This window comes from Salmo trutta, chromosome 21 (assembly GCF_901001165.1).
Source record: "Salmo trutta chromosome 21, fSalTru1.1, whole genome shotgun sequence".
Taxonomy (NCBI): Eukaryota; Metazoa; Chordata; class Actinopteri; order Salmoniformes; family Salmonidae; genus Salmo; species Salmo trutta.
Genome location: NC_042977.1, coordinates 2,753,427 through 2,773,827, shown reverse-complemented (window position 1 = coordinate 2,773,827; position 20,401 = coordinate 2,753,427). Strand labels below are relative to the sequence as shown.

Below are 20,401 nucleotides of genomic sequence, written 5' to 3'. Positions count from 1 at the left end.
CAAAACCCCAAACTAGCCAGATAGGCTTTAAGAAAGACAGCTTTGTATAATATTTTCTTCTATTTAAATACTCTAAAATGTATCCTTCCTTCCTCCGATCTTTGAGGAAATCACTGATCTAATATGATTTGATAGGAGCAAGGTTTTCACTGTGTCAATAAACATGTCAAGTAAGATCACTGGAAAAAATTGGTGTTTGACCAGATACAATTCTATTTCACAGTAAACACATTGACAACAGAATTTAAGCATGCTTATAGGGAAGGACACTCAACAAGCACAGCACTTACACAAATAACTGATGATTGGCTGAGAGAAATTGATGATAAACTGATTGTGGGGGCTGTCTTGTCAGACTTCAGTGTGGCTTTTGACATTATCGATCATAGTCTGCTGCTGGAAAAACATATGTGTTATGGCTTTACACTCCCTGCTATAATGCGGATAAAGAATTACTTGTCTAACAGAACACAGAGGGTGTTCTTTAATGGAAGTCTCTCAAACATAATCCAGGTAGAAGCAGGAAATCTTCAAGGTAGCTGTGTAGGCCACTTGATTTTTTCCATCTTTACTAATGAAATGCCACTGACTTTGAGTAAAGCTAGAGTGTGTATGTATGCGGATGACTCAACACTATACATGTCAGCTTCTACAGCGACTGAAATGACTGCAACACTCAACAAAGAGCTGCAGTTAGTTTCAGAGTGGGTGGCAAGGAATAAGTTAGCCCTAAATATTTCTAAAACTAAAAGCATTGTATTTGGAACAAAACACTCACTAAACCCTAAACCTCAACTAAATCTTGTAATAAATAATGTGGAAATGTAGCAAGTTGAGATGACTAAACTGCTTGGAGTAACCCTAGATTGTTAACTGTCATGGTCAAACATATTGATGCAGTAGTAGCTAAGATGGGGAGAAGTATGTCTATAATAAAGCGATGCTCTGCATTCTTAACACTATCAAAAAGGCAGGTCCTACAGGCCCTAGTTTTGTCGCACCTTGACTACTGTTCAGTCGTGTGGTCAGGTGCCACAAAAAAGGACTTAGGAAAATTGCAATTGGCTCAGAACAAGGCAGAACGGCTGGCCCTTAGATGTACACAGAGAGCTATAATTAATAATATGCATGTCAATCTCTCCTGGCTGAAAGTGGAGGAGAGATTGACTTCATCACTACTTTTGTTTATGAGAGGTATTGACATGTTGAATGCACCGAACTGTCTGTCTAAACTACTGGCACACAGCTCGGACACCCATGCATAATCCACAAGATATGCCACAAGAGGTCTCTTCACAGTCCCCAAGTCCAGAACAGACTATGGGAGGCGCACAGTACTACATATGGAACTCCATTCCACATCAAGTAACTGATGCAAGCAGTCAAATTTGATTTAAAAAACAGATAAAAAAATACCTTAAGGAACAGCGGGGACTGTGAAGCAACACAAACATTGGCACAGACACACACACACACACACACACACACACACACACACACACACACACACACACACACACACACACACACACACACACACACACACACACACTATACATAGACATGGATTTAGTAGTGTAGATATGTGGTAGAGGTAGAGTAGGGGCCTGAGGGCACACAGTGTGTTGTGAAATCTGTGAATGTATTGTAATGTTTTTAAAATTGTATTAACTGCCTTAATTTTGCTGGACCCCAGGAAGAGTAGCTGCTGCTTCGGCAGCAGCTAATGGGGATCCATAATAAATACAAATACACTGATTACCTCAAGGAAGGGCAGCAGGAAGGATGCATTTTAACATAGCCCTTATATAGTTCACTCCTTACTTGGCTGCATGCATGTCCAGCATGCCCTTCATCTTGTCCTCGCCGTCTTTCTCGAAGTACATGAGCTTGCTCTGGCGCAGGACGAACCAGCGGCGCTTCCAGTTGCGGCGTGACAGCGTTGAGGAGCCGCCACCCTTCTTGTGGAGCCAGCCCTGCTTCAGGGCCTCCTGCTTAGTGCGGAACCACAGGAAGGTCTCGTCCTTCAGCACGCACCAACGCCGTTTCCACGTGTTCATCAGGCCACCTGGGGTAGAGAAGGGAGAGAGAGGGGGAGATGTTAGGCATTGGAAATTATTAAATTAAAGTGTAGAGGTAAGACCGTGTGGCTGTAACACAGTCAAAGAGATTAACATCCATTAAAGTTCAATGGTCATTTCAATTAAAGCTATTTCCTCATTGATTCTTCAACAAAATAACTTGGAATATAAACCAGAAACAAATGATTGAGTTTCAATAAAAAACATTTAATATGTTCATACAATATTAAAGAGTAAGGGCAAGTGACAGGGAATGAGAGAGGAAAGGACATAGAGCTAGAAAGAAAGTGAAGGGGAGAGAAGGGACAACGTCACAACAAGCACAAGCAACTGCTCCTCTGACCCCCTAAAGAGAGATGGTGTGATGGGGATAGAGGGAGAGAGAGGGATAATGGTGAGCAGTGAGTTGGAAAGACCCCCATACACTCATTTTGCCAATATGGAGGAACACTGCCGTGCTCTTCCCAAATGCCTGCAGTGCAACCTAGTGGTAAATTGTAATAATGGCAAAGTGTGACTCAGTGAAAAGTAAACACCTGATTCAACTAACCATGGGTTTGATGACTAGTTTATCAATTAGTTGTGTTAGTGCTGGGCTAGAACAAAAATGTGTTACCTTTGATGTGGAGGAAGCTGTGAAAGTATGGCAGTGTGACACAACTATAGACCGAGTCTCGTCGGTAGGACAGCTCATCGTCCATGTCGAACCTGTTGAAATCATCCTCACTGTCCTCAAACTGAGCAGAGAGAGGGAAAAAGAGAGAGCGAGAGAAAGAGAGAGATATTGAAAAATATTGCGATAAGAGACATATTGAGGTTTAACATAAACATGTTATTATGTCAACATCATAAGTAAAATATGTCTTGGTTTCACTTTTACTGATGAAAACCATTAACCATATTATTGCTTCGACCCCTGAACTAGGTTGTGATGTCACCTGCAGCTGGTACCCACCGATGATTGGGCCCCGTCCGAGCTGAAGCGATAGGTCCCCGAACTGTTGTAGGTGCCCACAGAGCCGTGGTAGTCAGGTGACCACTGCCCTTTGCAGGGTTGTGAGAATGCCATGCTGCCACTGGACACTACGGCCCCCTCATCATAGTCATCCTGGTCATAGTCCGAGTCTTCATCCGGAGGAATGAGCTCGACCAGATCATCGGACTGGGCCTCCGAAACCTGGGGGTGGCAGTAGACCAAGTCCCCGCCAGAGGAGGCGCTGTGGCAGGCTTGAAATTGCGGCGGCAGGGGCAGCGGCTGGTGGAGTAGTGTATTTGGTGGCAGGAGTGGGATCTGCATTCCGTCATTAGCGTACGGGTCCTCCTCGGATGAGTCGTCACTGGTGCGGATGCCACTGGTGCGCTGGCCGTCTGAGTGGCCATGCTCGCTGGGGTTGGGTGAGTCCTTGTATCCCTCATCATCGGCGCCAAAGCCTTCGTCCACCTCTTCCTCCTCACCCTCATCCCTCTCTCCACCTATCTTCTCCTCCTCCTCCACGCCCAGCGAGCACTCGATATTGCGCACGCACTCGTCAATCTCGTCGAAGTTGAGCGACTCCAAGAACTGCTGGGCGGCCTTGCACGCCTCGTCCTCCAGGCGCTGCAGTTCCTGGTCACGGAGGGTCTGCAGACGGTGGAGGGAGGCCTCGGTCAGGGACAGCTCCTGCTGCTCCTTCTGCCGCTGAAGCTCTTGGATCTCCCGCTCCAGACGTAGGATCTCCTCCACCTGCGAGGCGTCCTGGGATGCGTCCTGGGGCCGCACCGCCTCTTCGGAAAACTCCTCCGTAGAGATCTCTTCGAACATTTTGCAAGACTCTATTTCATTCAGCTGTTGCTGCACTGCCTGAGTTGCCGGCAATGTTGCTTGTTGTGTCTGTACATTTTTCTGTGTCTGTGTTTGTGTCTGAGTCAGAAGGTATAGCTCTTGGGCCCGATGGAGGTCCTCAACCTTCCTGGCTTTCTCTGCCTATGGAGAAAGAAAAGAGAGTGCAAAAACTAATGTTTCGAGAGAGACTGGTACTGAGATTGGTCAGCAAGCTATTAAACAAAAGGCAACTAAGACAGAGAGAGATAGCACAACACAAAGCGCAGTGGCAAAATGTTTACCTCGGTTTTATCCAACAGGCACCGAGAGTGAAAGACAATCATGCAACATGCATTGAGAAAGGGGTGATAATATAAAGCCAATTTAGAAGCAAATCCTAAATGAATGTTATGCGATTAATAGATACTCTTACATATTGTGCTAGCCATTCAGCCTCCAGTCTCTTCTTTTCCCTATAATAAAAAAACACACAGAAAACAGCGACATCATGTCATGTTACATATTACCACGCATTTCATGTGTGCATTTTTTGTATTTACATGGCTCATTTGAAAAAGAAACCTTGGTCTAAACATTACTCGCTAACAAAATAAAGGTGAAAAAATATATAAACAAAATAAACAGTATTATAACTTGCTCGCTAGCCTAGCTTCCTTTCTTGGGCAACGATGAGCTAGCTATATAGTTAACAGTTAGCTACATATTGAACTTCCATCCTCTCAGGCCAGGGGCACAATGTATGAATTTATCATTGGTTCAGAATCACCATTGTAATAATTGGTCAATACGGAGAATTAAGTAAAACCACAAGTCCAAATCCCTATCTCCATCCATGGCTAGGAAAGATACAATTTTAGCTAGTTAGCAACACAATGAGAATGCAACAATTAAAGTTGTGTCTGGCAATGACATATTTCTGTTGATTCGATGTGATAGGAGTTAAGCCAAATCCAAATTGGCTTCCCTTGACATTTTCTTTTGGTGAACCTGGACCATTCACAGTTGAGCTCACTCAGTTTAGCTTAATGCTGGCTATTATTTTATAGTTTTTCTTATCAAGGCAGGCCAAATGCTTGCTGGCTTCCCTGGCATTCAATGCTATGGGCAGCAACAATGTCATACAATGTTATACCACATATGAGACAGATATTTCACCGGATTTATAAATGTGAAACATCCACTTGGCGTTTCGACTCACTACCAAATATAGTGATAAGAGGAAGCCCAGTGGCCGGCAGTGGGAGAAGATGGAGCAAGATGGATTTTGGCCGACATTCTGCACATGTTCTAATCGATGAAACATTTAATCTCAATAACTAGAATATGTTACGAACAGAGTGGACTAAGTTTTGTAGACTTTACCCTTTGCCAAAGTTGAAAAAAATTGCTTTCTTTAGAAGAAATGCAATGGGGGATTGAGTTATTGCACATGCGCCCTTCACAGAGCATAGTTATACAAATCTTTGGTCATACTCTTTTTGACCAGACAGCATCAGATAGATGGGCTACACATACTGAGACAGAGGGGTGCTGTTTTGATCACTCGGATGCTTTCTCCAGTGAGATACATTCAGCCTCTTGCGAATTGAAGGAAAACTATAAAACACAAAAGATAAATTATTTTCTTTTTTCTTTTCTGGCTACATTTTTGGGGGAAGCCTGGCTTCCCTTGGCATCCATGAATACACGCCACTGGTGTGTTTACAAGAAGGATACAACTTCTACTGTAGTTTTCTCTGTATTATGGAGGCTTAGTTGATTGTTCATGCAAGACAAAGTCTAAATTGGAGAAAAGGAGGTATTAGTAAGAAGGGAATGGTGTGGGTGATGGATTGATGTCTGTTGTGGGTGGGTATTGTGTGTGAAGGTTAGTAGGAATGATTTGTTGACATGAGAGGGGTGGGTCGATATAGTACCTTGTTTGAGTGTGTATTGATGGGGACAAGGTAGTAAAATGTTAGCTAATTACTGACTACTGTGTTTCCTACAGACTAACCCTGCTGCTGATGACCTCGACACCAGCTTCAGTAGTACAGAGCCTGTAGACCCATTGGATGAAAGGCTTCAGCCAAGAAGCTCAAGCTCAACATCATCTGACTTTGAAACAATCCAGGACAGCCAAAGGTATTTATGAAAGCACAATATCCTATTTAGATAACAAAATCACCAATACACTAAACTGTCTACAAGCCAAGTTCTCCTCAAACTTTCAGTCCCTTGCAGTCAGTTCTTTGGCATGGGAGAGAGTGGCAATTAGTATACTCTTCTAACCTATTTACTCTACTGTTGGCAGTGCTTTTCTTCTCAGCAGCACAACTGTAGGTGCTCATACACAACAATACACAACTAGACTGTCTACAAGTCAAGCCCCCCTCAAACTTGGCATATCTTTGCTAATAGCTCATCTCAATGCCTCATTATTGACTCTGACTGTAACAAAACACAAAGCAGTCTACTGTACCCTTTTTTGTTTACAGATGAACATGGTTACACATCCTCATGATAAGTCTTCATGTTTTACACATCCTCATGATCAGCCTTCATGTTTTACACATCCTCATGATCAGTCTTCATGTTTTACACATCCTCATTATCAGTCTTCATGTTTTACACATCCTCATGATCAGCCTTCATGTTTTACACATCCTCATGATCAGTCTTCATGTTTTACACATCCTCATGATCAGCCTTCATGTTTTACACATCCTCATGATCAGCCTTCATGTTTTACACATCCTCATGATCAGCCTTCATGTTTTACACATTCTCATGATCAGCCTTCATGTTTTACACATCCTCATGATCAGCCTTCATGTTTTACACATCCTCATTATCAGCCTTCATGTTTTACACATCCTCATTATCAGTCAATGTCTTTCCAGGAGACTTGCAGTAAAAACAATAATTCTGCAAGAGGATGAAGCAGTGGGTGGTGAAGAAAGTGTACAAGAGGCTTGTCCACCTGGCTGTGGAGTGCAGAAAGGACAAAACGGTTGTCTACAAGAAGCCAGGGTCACAGCCCCCCAAACCCAACATCCTTGCCAACATCGCCACAGTGCCAAAGCTTGCTAAACCAGCTGCCATTACACAACACAAGAAAAGCATTCTGGAACCTGCCTGGAACATTTAACCAACACAACATCCTATCATCGGATGGGGCCACAGTGTCTCCTGACCCCTCCTTTCTCAACCTCCAGTATTTATGCTGCAGTAGTTTATGTGTCGGGCGGCTAGGGTCAGTCTGTTATATCTGGAGTATTTCTCCTGTCTTATCCGGTGAATTTAAGTATGCTCTCTCTAATTCTCTCTTTCTTTCTCTCTCTCTCTCTCTCTCTCTCTCTCTCTCTCGGAGGACCTGAGCCCTAGGACCATGCCTCAGGACTACCTGGCATGATGACTCCTTGTTGTCCCCAGTCCACCTGGCCGTGCTGCTGCTCCAGTTTAAACTGTTCTGCCTGCGGCTATGGAACCCTGACCTGTTCACTGTCATTACTATTATTTGACCATGCTGGTCATTTATGAACATTTGAACATCTTGGCCATGTTCTGTTATAATCTCCACCCGGCACAGCCAGAAGAGGACTGGCCACCCCTCATAGCCTGGTTCCTCTCTAGTTTTCTTCCTAGGTTTTTGCCTTTCTAGGGAGTTTTTCCTAGCCACCGTGCTTCTACACCTGCATTGCTTGCTGTTTGGGGTTTTAGGCTGGGTTTCTGTACAGCACTTTGATATATCAGCTGATGTAAGAAGGGCTATATAAATACATTTGATATACAGTTAGACTTACTGTATGCTGTAGTATAATATAGAATGCCTAGTATGCTCACAACTGCATTGTGGTATAGATATTTCTATCTGTTGTACATATGTATATAATGGTGTTTAATATATTTTTACTGACAAGTGACTAAATGATTCCAGTTGCATCAGAAACCAATAGTGTTGACTTAAACTTCTTGATCCATTCATTGTGATATTCATGAAAAGTATTTGGATAAACTAGCTTCAGTCTTACTGCTTAAACAATTGGTGCAGGGAGTTGATGTATCATTTAAACAAATTTGTTGGCAAGTAAACATGTTTTAATAAAACAGTAGACTAGTCTGCCAATATAGCAAATAAGTTGACATGGCTTGTATTCAAGACCAACTTTACTTGCTCTGGTGACTGAGGTGAGTTTACACAGCAGTATGCAGGAACAGTTATAGCAGTGAATGACATACAGTGCCTTCAGAAAGTATTCATACCCTTTGACGTATTCCACATTTTGTTGTGTTACAGCCTGAATTCAAAATGATGAAATAAAATGTTCTCACCCATCTACATACAATACCTCATAATGACAAAGTGAAAACAACTTTTTAGAAATCTTAGCAAATTTATTGAAAATGAACTACAGAAATATCTCATTTAAATAAGTATTCACACCCCTGAGTCAATACATGTTAGAATAACCTTTGGCAGTGATTACAGCTGTGAGTCTTTCTGGGTAAGTCTCTAAGAGCTTCGCACACCTAGACTGTACAATATTTGCACATTATTCTTTAAAAAACTCTTAAAGCTCTGTCAAGTTGGTTGTTGATCATTGCTACACAGCCATTTGCAAGTCTTGCCATATGTTTTCAAGCCAATTTAAGTCAAAACTGTAAGTAAGCCACTCAAGAACATTCAATGTCGTCTTGGTAAGGAACTCCAGTGTATATTTTGGCTTGTGTTTTAGGTTACTGTCATGCTGAATGGTGAATTTGTCTCCTAGTGTCTGTTGGAATGCAGACTGAACCAGGTGTCCCTCTAGGATTTTGCCTGTGCTTAGCTCTATTCCATTATTTTTCATCCCCTAGTCCTTGCCGATGACAAGCATACCCATAACACGATGCAGCCACCACCATGCTTGAAAATATGAAGAGTAGTATTCAGTGATGTGTTGTGTTTGCCAAAAACATAATGCTTTGTATTGAGAACATAACATTTATTTCATTGCCGCATTTATTGTAGTTTTACTTTAGTGCCTTATTGCAAACAGGATGAATGTTTTGGAATATTTTTATTCTGTGGAGGCTTCCTTCTTTTCACTTTGTCATTTAGGTTAGTATTGTGGAGTAACTACAATGTTGTTGATCCATCCTCAGTTTTCTCCTATCACAGCCATTAAACTCTGTAACTGTTTTAAAGTCACCATTGGCCTCATAGTGAAATCTCTGAGTGGTTTACTTCCTCTTCAGGTTTACTTCCTCTTCGAGTTAGGAAGAACACCTCTATCTTTGTCGTGACTGGGTGTATTGATACACCATCCAAAGTGTAATTAATAACTTCACCATGCAGATAATACAGAGATGAGGTAGTCATTCAAAACTCAAGTTAAACACTATTATTGCACAGAGCGATTCGATATAACTTATTATGTGACTTGTTAAGCAAATTTTTACTCTCAAATGTATTTAGGCTTGCCATAAAGGGGTTGAATACTTATTGACTCAAAACATTTCAGCTTTTCATTTGTAATTAATTTGCCTAAATACATAATTCCACTTTGACATGATGGGATATTGTGTATAGGCCAGTGACACAACATATCAATATAATCCATTTTAAATTCAGGCTCTAACAAAAAAGTCATGGGGTGTGAATACTTTCTAAAGGCACAGTACAAGACAAATATAGTACCAATGCTTAATAATAAATACTACACAGTGCATGTCAAAGCAAAAACATTATCCATGAGGTCGAAGGGATTGTAGAGCTCCGAGACAGGATTGTGTCGAGGTACAGATCTGGGGAAGGGTACCAAAAAAATTCTGCAGCATTGAAGATCCCCAAGAACACAGTGGCCTCCATCATTCTTAAATGGAAGAAGTTTGGAACCACAAAGAGTCTTCCTAGAGCTGGCTGCCTGGCAAAACTGAGCAATAGGTGGAGAAGGGCCTTGGTCAGAGAGGTGACCAAGAACACGATGGTCACTCTGACAGAGCTCTAGAGTTATTCGGTGGAGATGGGAGAACCTTCCAGAAGGACAACCATCTCTGCAGCACTCTACCAATCCTGGCCTTTATAGTAAAGTGGCTAGAGCCACTCCTCAGTAAAAGGTACATGACAGAACGCTTGGAGTTTGCTAAAAGGACTCTCAGACCATGAGAAACAAGGTTCTCTGGTCTGATGAAACCAAGATTGAACTCTTTGGCCTACGGTGAAGCATGGTGGTGGCAGCATCATGCTGTGGGGATGTTTTTCACCGGCAGGGACTGCGAGACTAATCAGTATCGAGGGAAAGATGAACGGAGCAAAGTACAGAGATTTTTTATGAAAACCTGCTCCAGAGTGCTCAGGACCTCAGACGGGGGTGAAGGCTCACCTTCCAACAGGACAAAGACCCTAAGCACACAGCCAAGACAACGCAGGGGTAGCATCGGGACAAGTCTAGGAAGGTCCTTGAGAGGCCCAGCCAGAGCCGGGACTTGAAAGTGATCGAACATCTCTGGAGAGACCTGAAAATAGCTGTGCAGCAATGCTCCCCATCCAACCTGACAGAGCTTGAGAGGATCTGTAGAGAAGAATGGGAGAAACTGCCCAAATACAGGGGTCCCAAGCTTGTAGCGTCATACTCAAGAAGACTCGAGGCGGTAATCGCTGCCAAAGGTGCTTCAACCAAGTACAGAGTAAAGGTTCTGAAGTCTTATGTAAATGCGACATTTCAGTTTATTTTTTGTTTTTTAGGGGCAAAAATGTCGAAAAACCTGTTTTTGCGTTGTCATTATGGGGTATTGTGTGTAGATTGATGAGAATTTTTTTTTAAATACATTTTAGAATAAGGCTGTAACGTAACAAAATGTGGAAAAAGTCAAGGAGTCTGAATACTTTCCGAATCCACTGTACTTGCATATGGTGTGTTTGGGTGGTGCAGTGAGGTGTTCGGAGTCACTTTGATACAAGGGAGGGGAGTTTGTTATTATGGAACCTTTCACAACTCCTCTTGAGAGTCATCAACTTATTTGTATCCAAGCAGTACTGTCTATGAGAGGAAAACAAAAACGCTATTACACATTTATGGGCAATCGTTGTGTACTGTCTGCATTCCTACTGTAGCAGCGTTTTGTAGAATATGAGAATATGACACAAATATGTGTCACAAAGCCAAAGTAATTCCTTTACTCTCCGCCATCATCATCAAAACATTTCTCCAGCTTTGCTCATTGATAGTCACTAAGGCAAGCTAGGCTAGTTCGCTAGCTAGCTATAACGTTAGACTACAGTACATTTTAGATATAGAAAACAGCACAGCTAGCTAGCTAGGCTTGTTGTGGTTCTAGCAAGCCCTGTTATGGCCAAATCGATCACCAAATTGTACTGTACTGAAATAGAGCTTATAGTGCTAGCTAGATACCGACAGCAAAACAACTTACTAGCTTGTCATTTACCCCCCTGAGTACCAGTCCAGCTGGTCTAGGCTGCTGCCGCTGCTTGCTGGTCTCGTAATTATTTTTCTCGCCGTCACAACTCCTCTTCAGTGTATTCTGGCTCAAATAAACAGGGCTGTATGTTTCGATGTAAAAGAATATTTAAAAAAATAGTTGTCCAGCTCTTTTTGTCCCATTGTAGCTAAGTATTTAGCAGTCTTGGATAGACAGTGCACAGTCACAGTAACGGTAATATTGCACTTGTGAACCTGTACATTAGTACCGCCCCTGTTTTGAAAAGCCTGCCTTTGAGGGTCGATACAAGGAAGTATGGCTCCCATCAGGCCGTAGTCTACACAAAGCCTAGGAATATGAGTCACCGTAGATATCCTGTAATGTCCTGGCAGATAGGAACATCAGTGAGACAAGTCCAATGGCTCTATTTAACAAGGGCAATCAGCGAAACATAAAGGCCACAATAATTGCTACAAAACATGATTCCATACATTTTTTGATCAGACAGCAGGTTCCATCAACCAATGACATCATTGGTTGAACTCTCCCAGGGCCAGAATTCTACACCCTCTCATCACTCACAATTATATAGGGAGACCGGAAAACACCCCAAATAGTGTCTAGTGGTGAAGTTTCCATTTAATACTGTATATAGCCATTGATTCTTGAAGAATGTAACTTAGAAACGTCTCATGAGCATGTTTGTTTGTAGCCAATGTAATTGTAAACAAACACTGTATAGCTCTGTATGTAGCCTCGCTACTGTATATAGCCTGTCTTTTTTACTGTTGTTTTTATTTCTTTACTTACCTATTGTTCACCTAATACCTTTTTGCACTATTGGTTAGAGCCTGTAAGTACACCTGTTGTATTCGGCGCACGTGAGAAATAAACTTTGATTTGATTTGAAACATGGTTAAAACTATCATTTTGAGCTCATGGATGGTCAGTCCTTGCATCCATATGTGAGAGTGTCAAAAGTATGGCCCATAGATTTAAATGGAATCTGAACAAACCCTTGACCGGAACAGAATATGGAAAATGACCTTGTCATTCTGTAATCCGAACATTAATTTGCCAACTTCTACTGCCGATTCATTAAGAACTTTAGCTCGATCTCCTCTCACTTCTCTCCTCAAGCGTGGTCCCTGGAAGTTGGGGTGGAATCCTGCAGCTGACGAAGCATTCCGCCTACTGAAGGGACGTTTCACCTCCGCCCGGTTGCTCAAACATCCAGATCCTACGCTGCCCTTCATGGTGGAGATGGACGCTTCAGAAGTAGGTGTGGGGGCTGTCCTGTCCCAACGTCAAGGTAATCCAGAGAATTGTATCCATGTGTGTATTATTCTAAAAAGCTGTCTCCTGCAGAGAGGAACTATGATGTTGGCGATCGGGAGCTCCTGGCGGTGAAGTTGGCATTAGAGGAGTGGAGGCACTGGCTGGAAGGCCCCCAGGACCCATTTCTCATCCTCACTGACCATCGGAACCTGGAGTACATATGCACTCGAGGCGACTGAACCCCCGCCAAGCCAGGCGGGCCCTTTTCCTCACCAGATTTTATTTAAAAAACACAAAGCTGATGCCCTGTCCCGTTTCTACGAATCGGGAGAGGTTCCTGGCTTCAGTGCACCCATAATTCCGCCCTCTCAAGTTGTAGCCCCTGTGCTCTGGGATGTAAATGTGGAAATTCACCAGGTCCTGGAGAGGGAACCTGCACCTTCTACCTGTCCTTCTGAGCGCACCTACGTTCCCACGGGGATAAGGGATCGGCTGTTGACCTTGTCGCACACAGCTGTTGTCTCTGGACATCCAGGTATCACATGCACCATTCAGTCCATCTCTGGAAAGTATGGGTGGCCCACCTTGCCATGGGATGTCACTCGTTATGTCAACCTGCTGTTCCGTATGTGCCCAATCCAAATACCCCCGGAACACTCCAGCAGGGAAACTCCTTCCCCTTCCCGTGCCTCAGCGTCCCTGGTCTCATCTGTCCATTGATTTTGTCACTGATCTCCTCTCTTCTAATGGTTATGCCACCATTTTTGTGATAGTGGACAGATTCTCAAAATCATGCTGTTTCATCCCTCTCTCTGGTCTCTCCACCGCTATCCAGGTCGCTGAGGCACTGTTCCAGCAGGTCTTCCGGCACTATGGCCTTCCTGAGAATATCGTCTCCGATCGTGGCCCCCAATGCAAATCTACGAATAAAGCATTTGTGTTTAGTGAGTCTGCCAGATCAGAGGCAGTAGGGATGACCAGGGATATTCTCTTGATAAGTGTGTGAATTGGACAATTTTCCTGTGCTGCTAAGCATTCAGGGAAAATGCATGGAGTAAAAAGTACATCATTTTCTTTAGGAATGTAGTGAAGTAAAAGTTGTCAAAAATATAAATAGTAAAGTAAAGAACAGATACTCAAAAAAACTACTTAATAGTACTTTAAGGTATTTTTACTTAAGGACTTTACACCACTGTGTGTAGGAAGGTGACAAAAATGACACTACAAAATGTAGAAAAGGTCAAGGGGTGTGAATACTTTCTGAAGGCGCTGTATAGGTATTTTCATATTTTTTACTTTCTTTGCTTCAGACCCACAGGGAAGGGGTGGTATGGGGAGGGTTTTCTCTGATCGCCGGGAGGGTGGATCTATGTACTTTTTGAATATTATTGCCTGTGATCTGAACCCCTCAAAAAACAAAAATAGTTGGTCACCCCCCAAAAATATTGTCCATTGTTCATTAATTGATGTGATGTCATCATTGTCTAAATGTCCTGAACCATAGGCAATAAAATAATAACAAAGTCCAATGTTCAGCAATAATAATAATAATAATATTTTTTTCCTTTTACCCAATTGAGGGGTTGTCCTCATCATTGTCTTATGGTGATGGCAGGATTGTGTATGGATAGCATACCTGAATATTGAGCCAGTCAAATTGGGGTTAACCCAGATCTGTCGGCTTGTCCCCTTGTGTGTTGGCTTGATGTGCTTCTCAAATAAGTATTGAGCCTCCTTGGCAGTGGAAAATGTTTGTGTTGTATTCTGGAAAGTCAAGATGAGTCGCATCTCAGGTTTAGCTTGCGTATCTGTGATCTCACCTAGTTGTAGGTCGCCCTCTGTTTCAGCAGTTCGGCACTCAGGACTGGGTAGATGTTGATCCTCTTCAAAGCCACCAATTCCGCTGCGAGGCGAACAATTTGCCATTAGACTTCAAAACTGTGGATTCGTACAATCATACACCGAGCTCCGTTGTGGATAGGACTCGTGCGGTGAGCAATGTTAATCAGCGGCATGGGACCAAGCTTTTCCTGCCCAAACAGTTCATATAAAAGATTTTGCTCATGAAGGAAGTTGGGTTTCCCGCTTCCACACCAGTTTCAAGTCCTGTGACCCGCATTTTGAAATTACGGGAATTATGTCTGAGTGATTCTGTTATCTTTTTTAGGAGATTGACTCCCCTTCTAGCTTAGTTTGCGCTGTGTCCTTGTCATGGAGTCGCACCTCTGTCACACTGGCCACTGTTTCCAAACTGTCCACTTTAGTTGAGTAAGCAGTGCAGATATTGATTTACTGGTTTTAATTGCTGAAGGCTGAGGCAATTTCCTCACAAACAATCTCTTGGATAGTAGCGGGTGTTGTCGGGTGTTGAGAGTCGCCATGTTCCCACAGAGGAATTGTGGACGGAAAGATTATGCTAGCTGCTGGAGTGAAACAGAATTGCTAGTTGTGTCTTGTAATACTGTTAAAATCCCACACCTTAATATGGTGTTATGGGTTGACAATTATTTAACAAGAAGTCTGTTATAGTTACTTTCTGCAAGGCAATAAAGGCAGGTTGAAGCTCAGAAATAACCTAGTCAGCCGCGTGGGCAATAGCATACACAACAGTGTCTTCTACATAAATGAATAAAGTGGAATAATCAAATCCAATCCCAGTTAGCACACAAACACACACACACACAGAAACTGCAAATAGCCCACCTATCCAGCTCTTCCACCCTCCTCCTCCTCTTATCCTCCTCCATCATCTTCCTCTCATCCAGGAGTTGGCAGTAGACCTTTCGTCCCAACTGGCCCCTCAGGCATTTCTGGAAGGTGAGAGCGGCCCAGCGCAGGAGCAAGAACTTCCGCCTCCAATAAAACGCTCTGTAGTTCTTCTGAATGACCACAATGCACTGCAGCAGCTTCCTGTACTGCTTCCTGTAGAGTGACATCAATGGAAAGGAAATTGATATAGCTCGTCTTAGAATCGTATCTCTTAGTGTGTTCTCATCTTGGAATAGATAAACATCACAATAGGTATTCAGTAAGTATGTATGCATAATCATATATACAATTACTGACAAGTGTGTAACAGGGAAGTGGTCCCCCCCAGGGTCTGACTTTGGCCCAATCGTTTCCCCCGAAGAGGCTGTGTGTAGAGAAGGGGGTAGCTGCATCCCAATATGGCGACTGAAGTATGGGAGAGTGGGTGTGTCGAAAGGAAAGTATTTTTTTTATTTTACCTCTATTTTACCTGGGAAGACATATTGCACAAATATACACATTATACACAGTAGTGGGCGTGTGGAAAGGAGTGGGTGTGTCAAAAGGAAAGTAGTGGACATGTGAAAAGGAGTCGGTGTGTCGAAAGCAAAGTAGTGGGCGTGTGGAAAGGAGTGGGTGTGTCGAAAGGAAAGAGGTGGGCATGTGAAAAGGAGTGGGCGTGTGAAAAGGAGTGGGTGTGTGGAAAGGAAAGTAGTGGGCGTGTGGAAAGGAGTGGGTGTGTCGAAAGCGCTCTGCTTTTGGTATGACGGTTTTGATTGAAATGTTTTTTTTTTCTTCTTCTGTTTCTTACCATGCAACTACTGTACATTGAGCTACCATACCGCGAGAGTTTGGACTTATGTTTTTAAGCCAGAGGATGCCTGAGTTGCATGATTTTATTTCAAGTCGGATAGCAGTCTAAACAAGAAATAACTGTTAGCCATCTAGACCAGGGGTGCACAATTAGAATTCAAAGAGGTGCAATGACTAACATTTTCTCCCCCCAAAGGTCCAAACCATTAAAATGTCTAACGTGCGCTATGATTTGGGGGCATATGTAGTTCTTGAACAGTACTGTGCAAAAGTTTTAGGCAGGTGTGAAAAAAGGCTGTAAAGTAAGAATGCTTTCAAAATGTTAATAGATTATATTTATCAATTAACTAAATGCAAAGTGAGTGAACAGACGAAAAATCTACATCAAATCAATATTTGGTGTGACCACTCTTTGCCTTCAAAACAGCATCAATTCTCCTAGGTACACTTGCACACAGTTTTTGAAGGAACTCAGCAGGTAGGTTGGCCCAAATTCACAGTTCTTCTGTGAATTTAGGCAGCCTCAGGAGCTTCTGTCTCTTCATGTAATCCCAGACAGTCTCGATGATTGTCACGTCCTGACCAGCAGAGGGCGTAATGGTGTTAGTTTTGGTCAGGATGTGGCAGGGTTTTTGTGTGTGTGAATGGTTGTGTTGGTGATTGGACTCCCAATTGAAGGCAGGTGTGTTGAGTTGCCTTTGATTGGGAGTCCTATATAGTAGTGTGTGGTTTTCTTTGGGGTTGTGGGTAGTTGTTCTTGCATTGCGTTTTGTGTGCCTGCAAGACTGTTCCTGTCGTCGTGAGTATTGTTTTTGCCTGTGGATGCTTTACTTGTGTTTATAAAAAACTATGAGTATCCACATTCCCGCTGCGCCTTGGTCCATTCTTGAAGACAGATGTTACAATGATATTGAAATCAGGGCTCTGTGGGGGCCATACCATCCCTTCCAGGACTCCTTGTTCTTCTTTACGCTAAAGATAGTTCTTAATGACTTTCGTTGTATGTTTGGGGTCATTGTCATGCTGCAGAATACATTTTGGGCCAATCAGATGCCTCCCTGATGGTATTGCATGATGGTATTGCATGATGAATAATTATCTGCCTGTACTTCTCAGCATTGAGAAGACCATTAATTCTGACCAAATCCCCAACTCCATTTGCAGAAATGCAGCCCCAAACTTGCGAGGAACCTCCACCATGCTTCACTGTTGCCTGCAGACACTCATTTGTGTACCGCTCTCCAGCCCTTCGGCAAACAAACTGCCTTCTGCTACAGCCAAATAGATCAAATTTTGACTCATCAGTTCAGAGCACCTGCTGCCATTTTTCTGCACCCCAGTTATTGTGTTTTCTTGCATAGTTGAGTCGCTTGGCCTTGTTTCCACGTCAGAGGTATGGCTTTTTGGCCGCAAGTCTTCCATGAAGGCCACTTCTGACCAGACTTCTCCAGACAGTAGATGGGTGTTCCAAGGTCCCATGAAGGCCACTTCTGACCAGACTTCTCAGGACAGTAGATGGGTGTACCAGGGTCCCACTGGGCTGATGACACTGCTGGACATCTTCCGATTGCAAAGGGAAGTAAGCATGATGTGTCTTTCATCTGCTGCAGTAAGTTTCCTTGGCCGACCACTGCGTCTACGGTCCTCAACGTTGCCCGTTTCTTTGTGCTTCTTCAAAAGAGCTTGGACAGCACATCTGGAAACCCCTGTCTGACTTGAAATTTCTGCTTGGGAGAGACCTTGCTGATGCAGTATAACTACCTTGTGTCTTGTTGCTGTGCTCAATCTTGCCATGGTGTATGACTTTTGACAGTAAACTGTCTTCAGCAACCTCACCTTGTTAGCTGTTTTTCACCCAGTTTTAATCCTCTTGTTTCCACAGCTGTTTCCGTTTCAGTTAATGATTGTTTCCACCTACATATTGAATTGATGATCATTAGTTTGGTATAATTGATGATCACCTGTTTGGTATAATTGTTTAATCATGCACCTGACTATATGCCTACAAAATCCCTCACTTTGTGCAAGTGTACCTACAAGAATTGATGCTGTTTTGAAAGCAAAGGGTGGTCACACCAAATATGGATTTGATTTAGATTTTTCTTCTGTTCACTCACTTTGCATTTAGTTAATTGATAAATATAATCTATTAACATGTCTATTTTTTAAAGCATTCTTACTTTACAGCCTTTTTTACACCTGCCTAAAACTTTTGCACAGTACTGTATATGTATAGCTAATAAACAAAGTACTACATTTCAATAACATTTCAACAATATTTATTGCACATTTTTAATGCAGACACATTAAACATGAGGAAAAATAAATATGCAGCCAAACCATAAATAAAAGTAGGCCTATCCCTCATTTCAAGCAAAACAAGACTGCATCTTCACAAAAAATTACAAAAGTGCCTGTTTCTGAAAAAGTGCTTTGATTTTTGAACAAATAAGAAACCACAGGTTTAATATTTATCTTTCCTACTCTCTCCCACTTCACTTCTCCACCGCTCTTCTTTAGTGAGCGAAATGGGCTTTTGCTTGCCATGCCAGTAATTTGAACCTTGGCTGGAATGGAGTCAGTGCCATTCTCATTCACATATGTAGGTGCTCATTGGTGAGTCTAGAACAGTACTTACTGTTAATTTTTTTTATTTATTTTATTTCACCTTTATTTAACCAGGTAGGCAAGTTGAGAACAAGTTCTCATTTACAATTGCGACCTGGCCAAGATAAAGCAAAGCAGTTCGACAACATACAACAACAGAGTTACACATGGAGTAAAACAACATTCAATCAATGATGCAGTAGAAAAAAATAAGACTATATACAATGTGAGCAAATGATGTGAGATAAGGGAGGTAAAGGCAAAAAATGCCATGGTGGCAAAGTAAATAAAGTATAGCAAGAAAAACACTGGAATGGTAGATTTGTAGTTTGAAGAAAGTTCAAAGTTAAAATATAAATAATATGTTGCAATATGATGTTCATAGTGGAGAAAGAAGACTCACAACTGTATGTGGAGCCAAACATGGTCAAGGTGTGTAGTTCTACTTTGGTTAGACCAGGGAACACAGTCTCAGACACAGCCTGCAGCCAGAAAGGGTCATGATCAGTTAGTTGAAAGTGCTCTCTTAGTGCAACATTTGCTTGCAGATCAATCAGTTCCATCTGTAGAGATCCAGCATGTGCCCACTTGAAGGTCTGTGTCACATCCTTTGAAAATCCCCTGACATCTGTGATGAGGAATGGATTCTCAATTAGGAGAAGGAGCTGCTTTCCAAGGCTGAAGCTGTCAAAGCGATTTCTGAAGTTTCCAATCAGCTTATCTATGAAGTCAATATGAGGAGAAACATCTCTCTCACCCTGAATCTGTTCCTGCACTTTTGGGAAGTGTGCACAGTCTCCTTGAAGGTCTTCCTTTCCTCTGGAAACTGGCGGAACCCATCCAACTTGAAGGAGCTGGAGCAGTTTTGCCTTGAAGAATGGGCAAAAATCCCAGCGGCTAGATGTGCCAAGCTTATAGAGGCATACCCCAAGAGACTTGCAGCTGTAATTGCTGCAAAAGGTTGCTCTACAAAGTATTGACTTTTTTTGTCTTATTTGTTGTTTGTTTCACAATAAAAAAATATGTTGCATCTTCAAAGTGGTAGGAATGTTGTGTAAATCAAATGATACAAACAACCAAAAAAAATCCCATTTTAATTCCAGGTTATAAGGCAACAAAATAGGAAAAATGCCAAGGGGTGTGAACACTTTCGCAAGCCACTGTATATGTCCTTTCCTCTTGTATGTGTCTCGAGTGATGTTACACCTAACAGGTCTTCACAGAATTCCTTCTTCTTCCCTGTGTGGTAAAATCTAACATACACCAGAAGCTGGGCAATATCACTCACAGCAGTAGATTCATTAACAGCTAATGCTATGCATGGTGCACTCCGAATAGCTTCATCAAGCTGTGTTAATAGATCCTCTCTCCGTATTTCTTGCTGTTGTTGTACGTGACATTGGGATTTGCTTGATCTTTTCACACAGCTCGTCTTTTTTGTTACCGTCAAGTAAAGTTTCAGCAACAGCTTTCATGCACTCCATCACCACTCCCCCGTCAGTAAATGGCTTTTGGTGTTGACCCAAAATCCAAGCTATTTTTAGTGAACATTCGTTTGCACGTTGTTGGGCAGTGAATGCAAGGGAGGGGACTCTGGTGGATCGATTATATTGGGCTTTGAGTTCGTTTATTTTGCGTGCCCTCACCT

The 20,401-nt window shown here is 42.5% G+C and overlaps 1 protein-coding gene across 3 annotated transcripts in view; it reads right to left on the bottom strand.

The window, feature by feature from the left end:
• The window catches only part of myo10 (myosin X), a 290,886-nt gene that overhangs the window by 27,908 nt on the left and 242,577 nt on the right, over window positions 1-20,401 (bottom strand). For all 3 annotated transcript variants that reach the window (XM_029703950.1, XM_029703951.1, XM_029703952.1), the window contains 5 exons: window positions 15,289-15,507; window positions 4,316-4,355; window positions 3,037-4,044; window positions 2,698-2,818; window positions 1,825-2,068 (listed from right to left, as the gene is read on the bottom strand). In XM_029703950.1, the coding sequence (XP_029559810.1) occupies window positions 1,825-2,068; window positions 2,698-2,818; window positions 3,037-4,044; window positions 4,316-4,355; window positions 15,289-15,507 (1,632 nt within the window). The remainder of the gene's footprint in view (window positions 1-1,824; window positions 2,069-2,697; window positions 2,819-3,036; window positions 4,045-4,315; window positions 4,356-15,288; window positions 15,508-20,401) is intronic.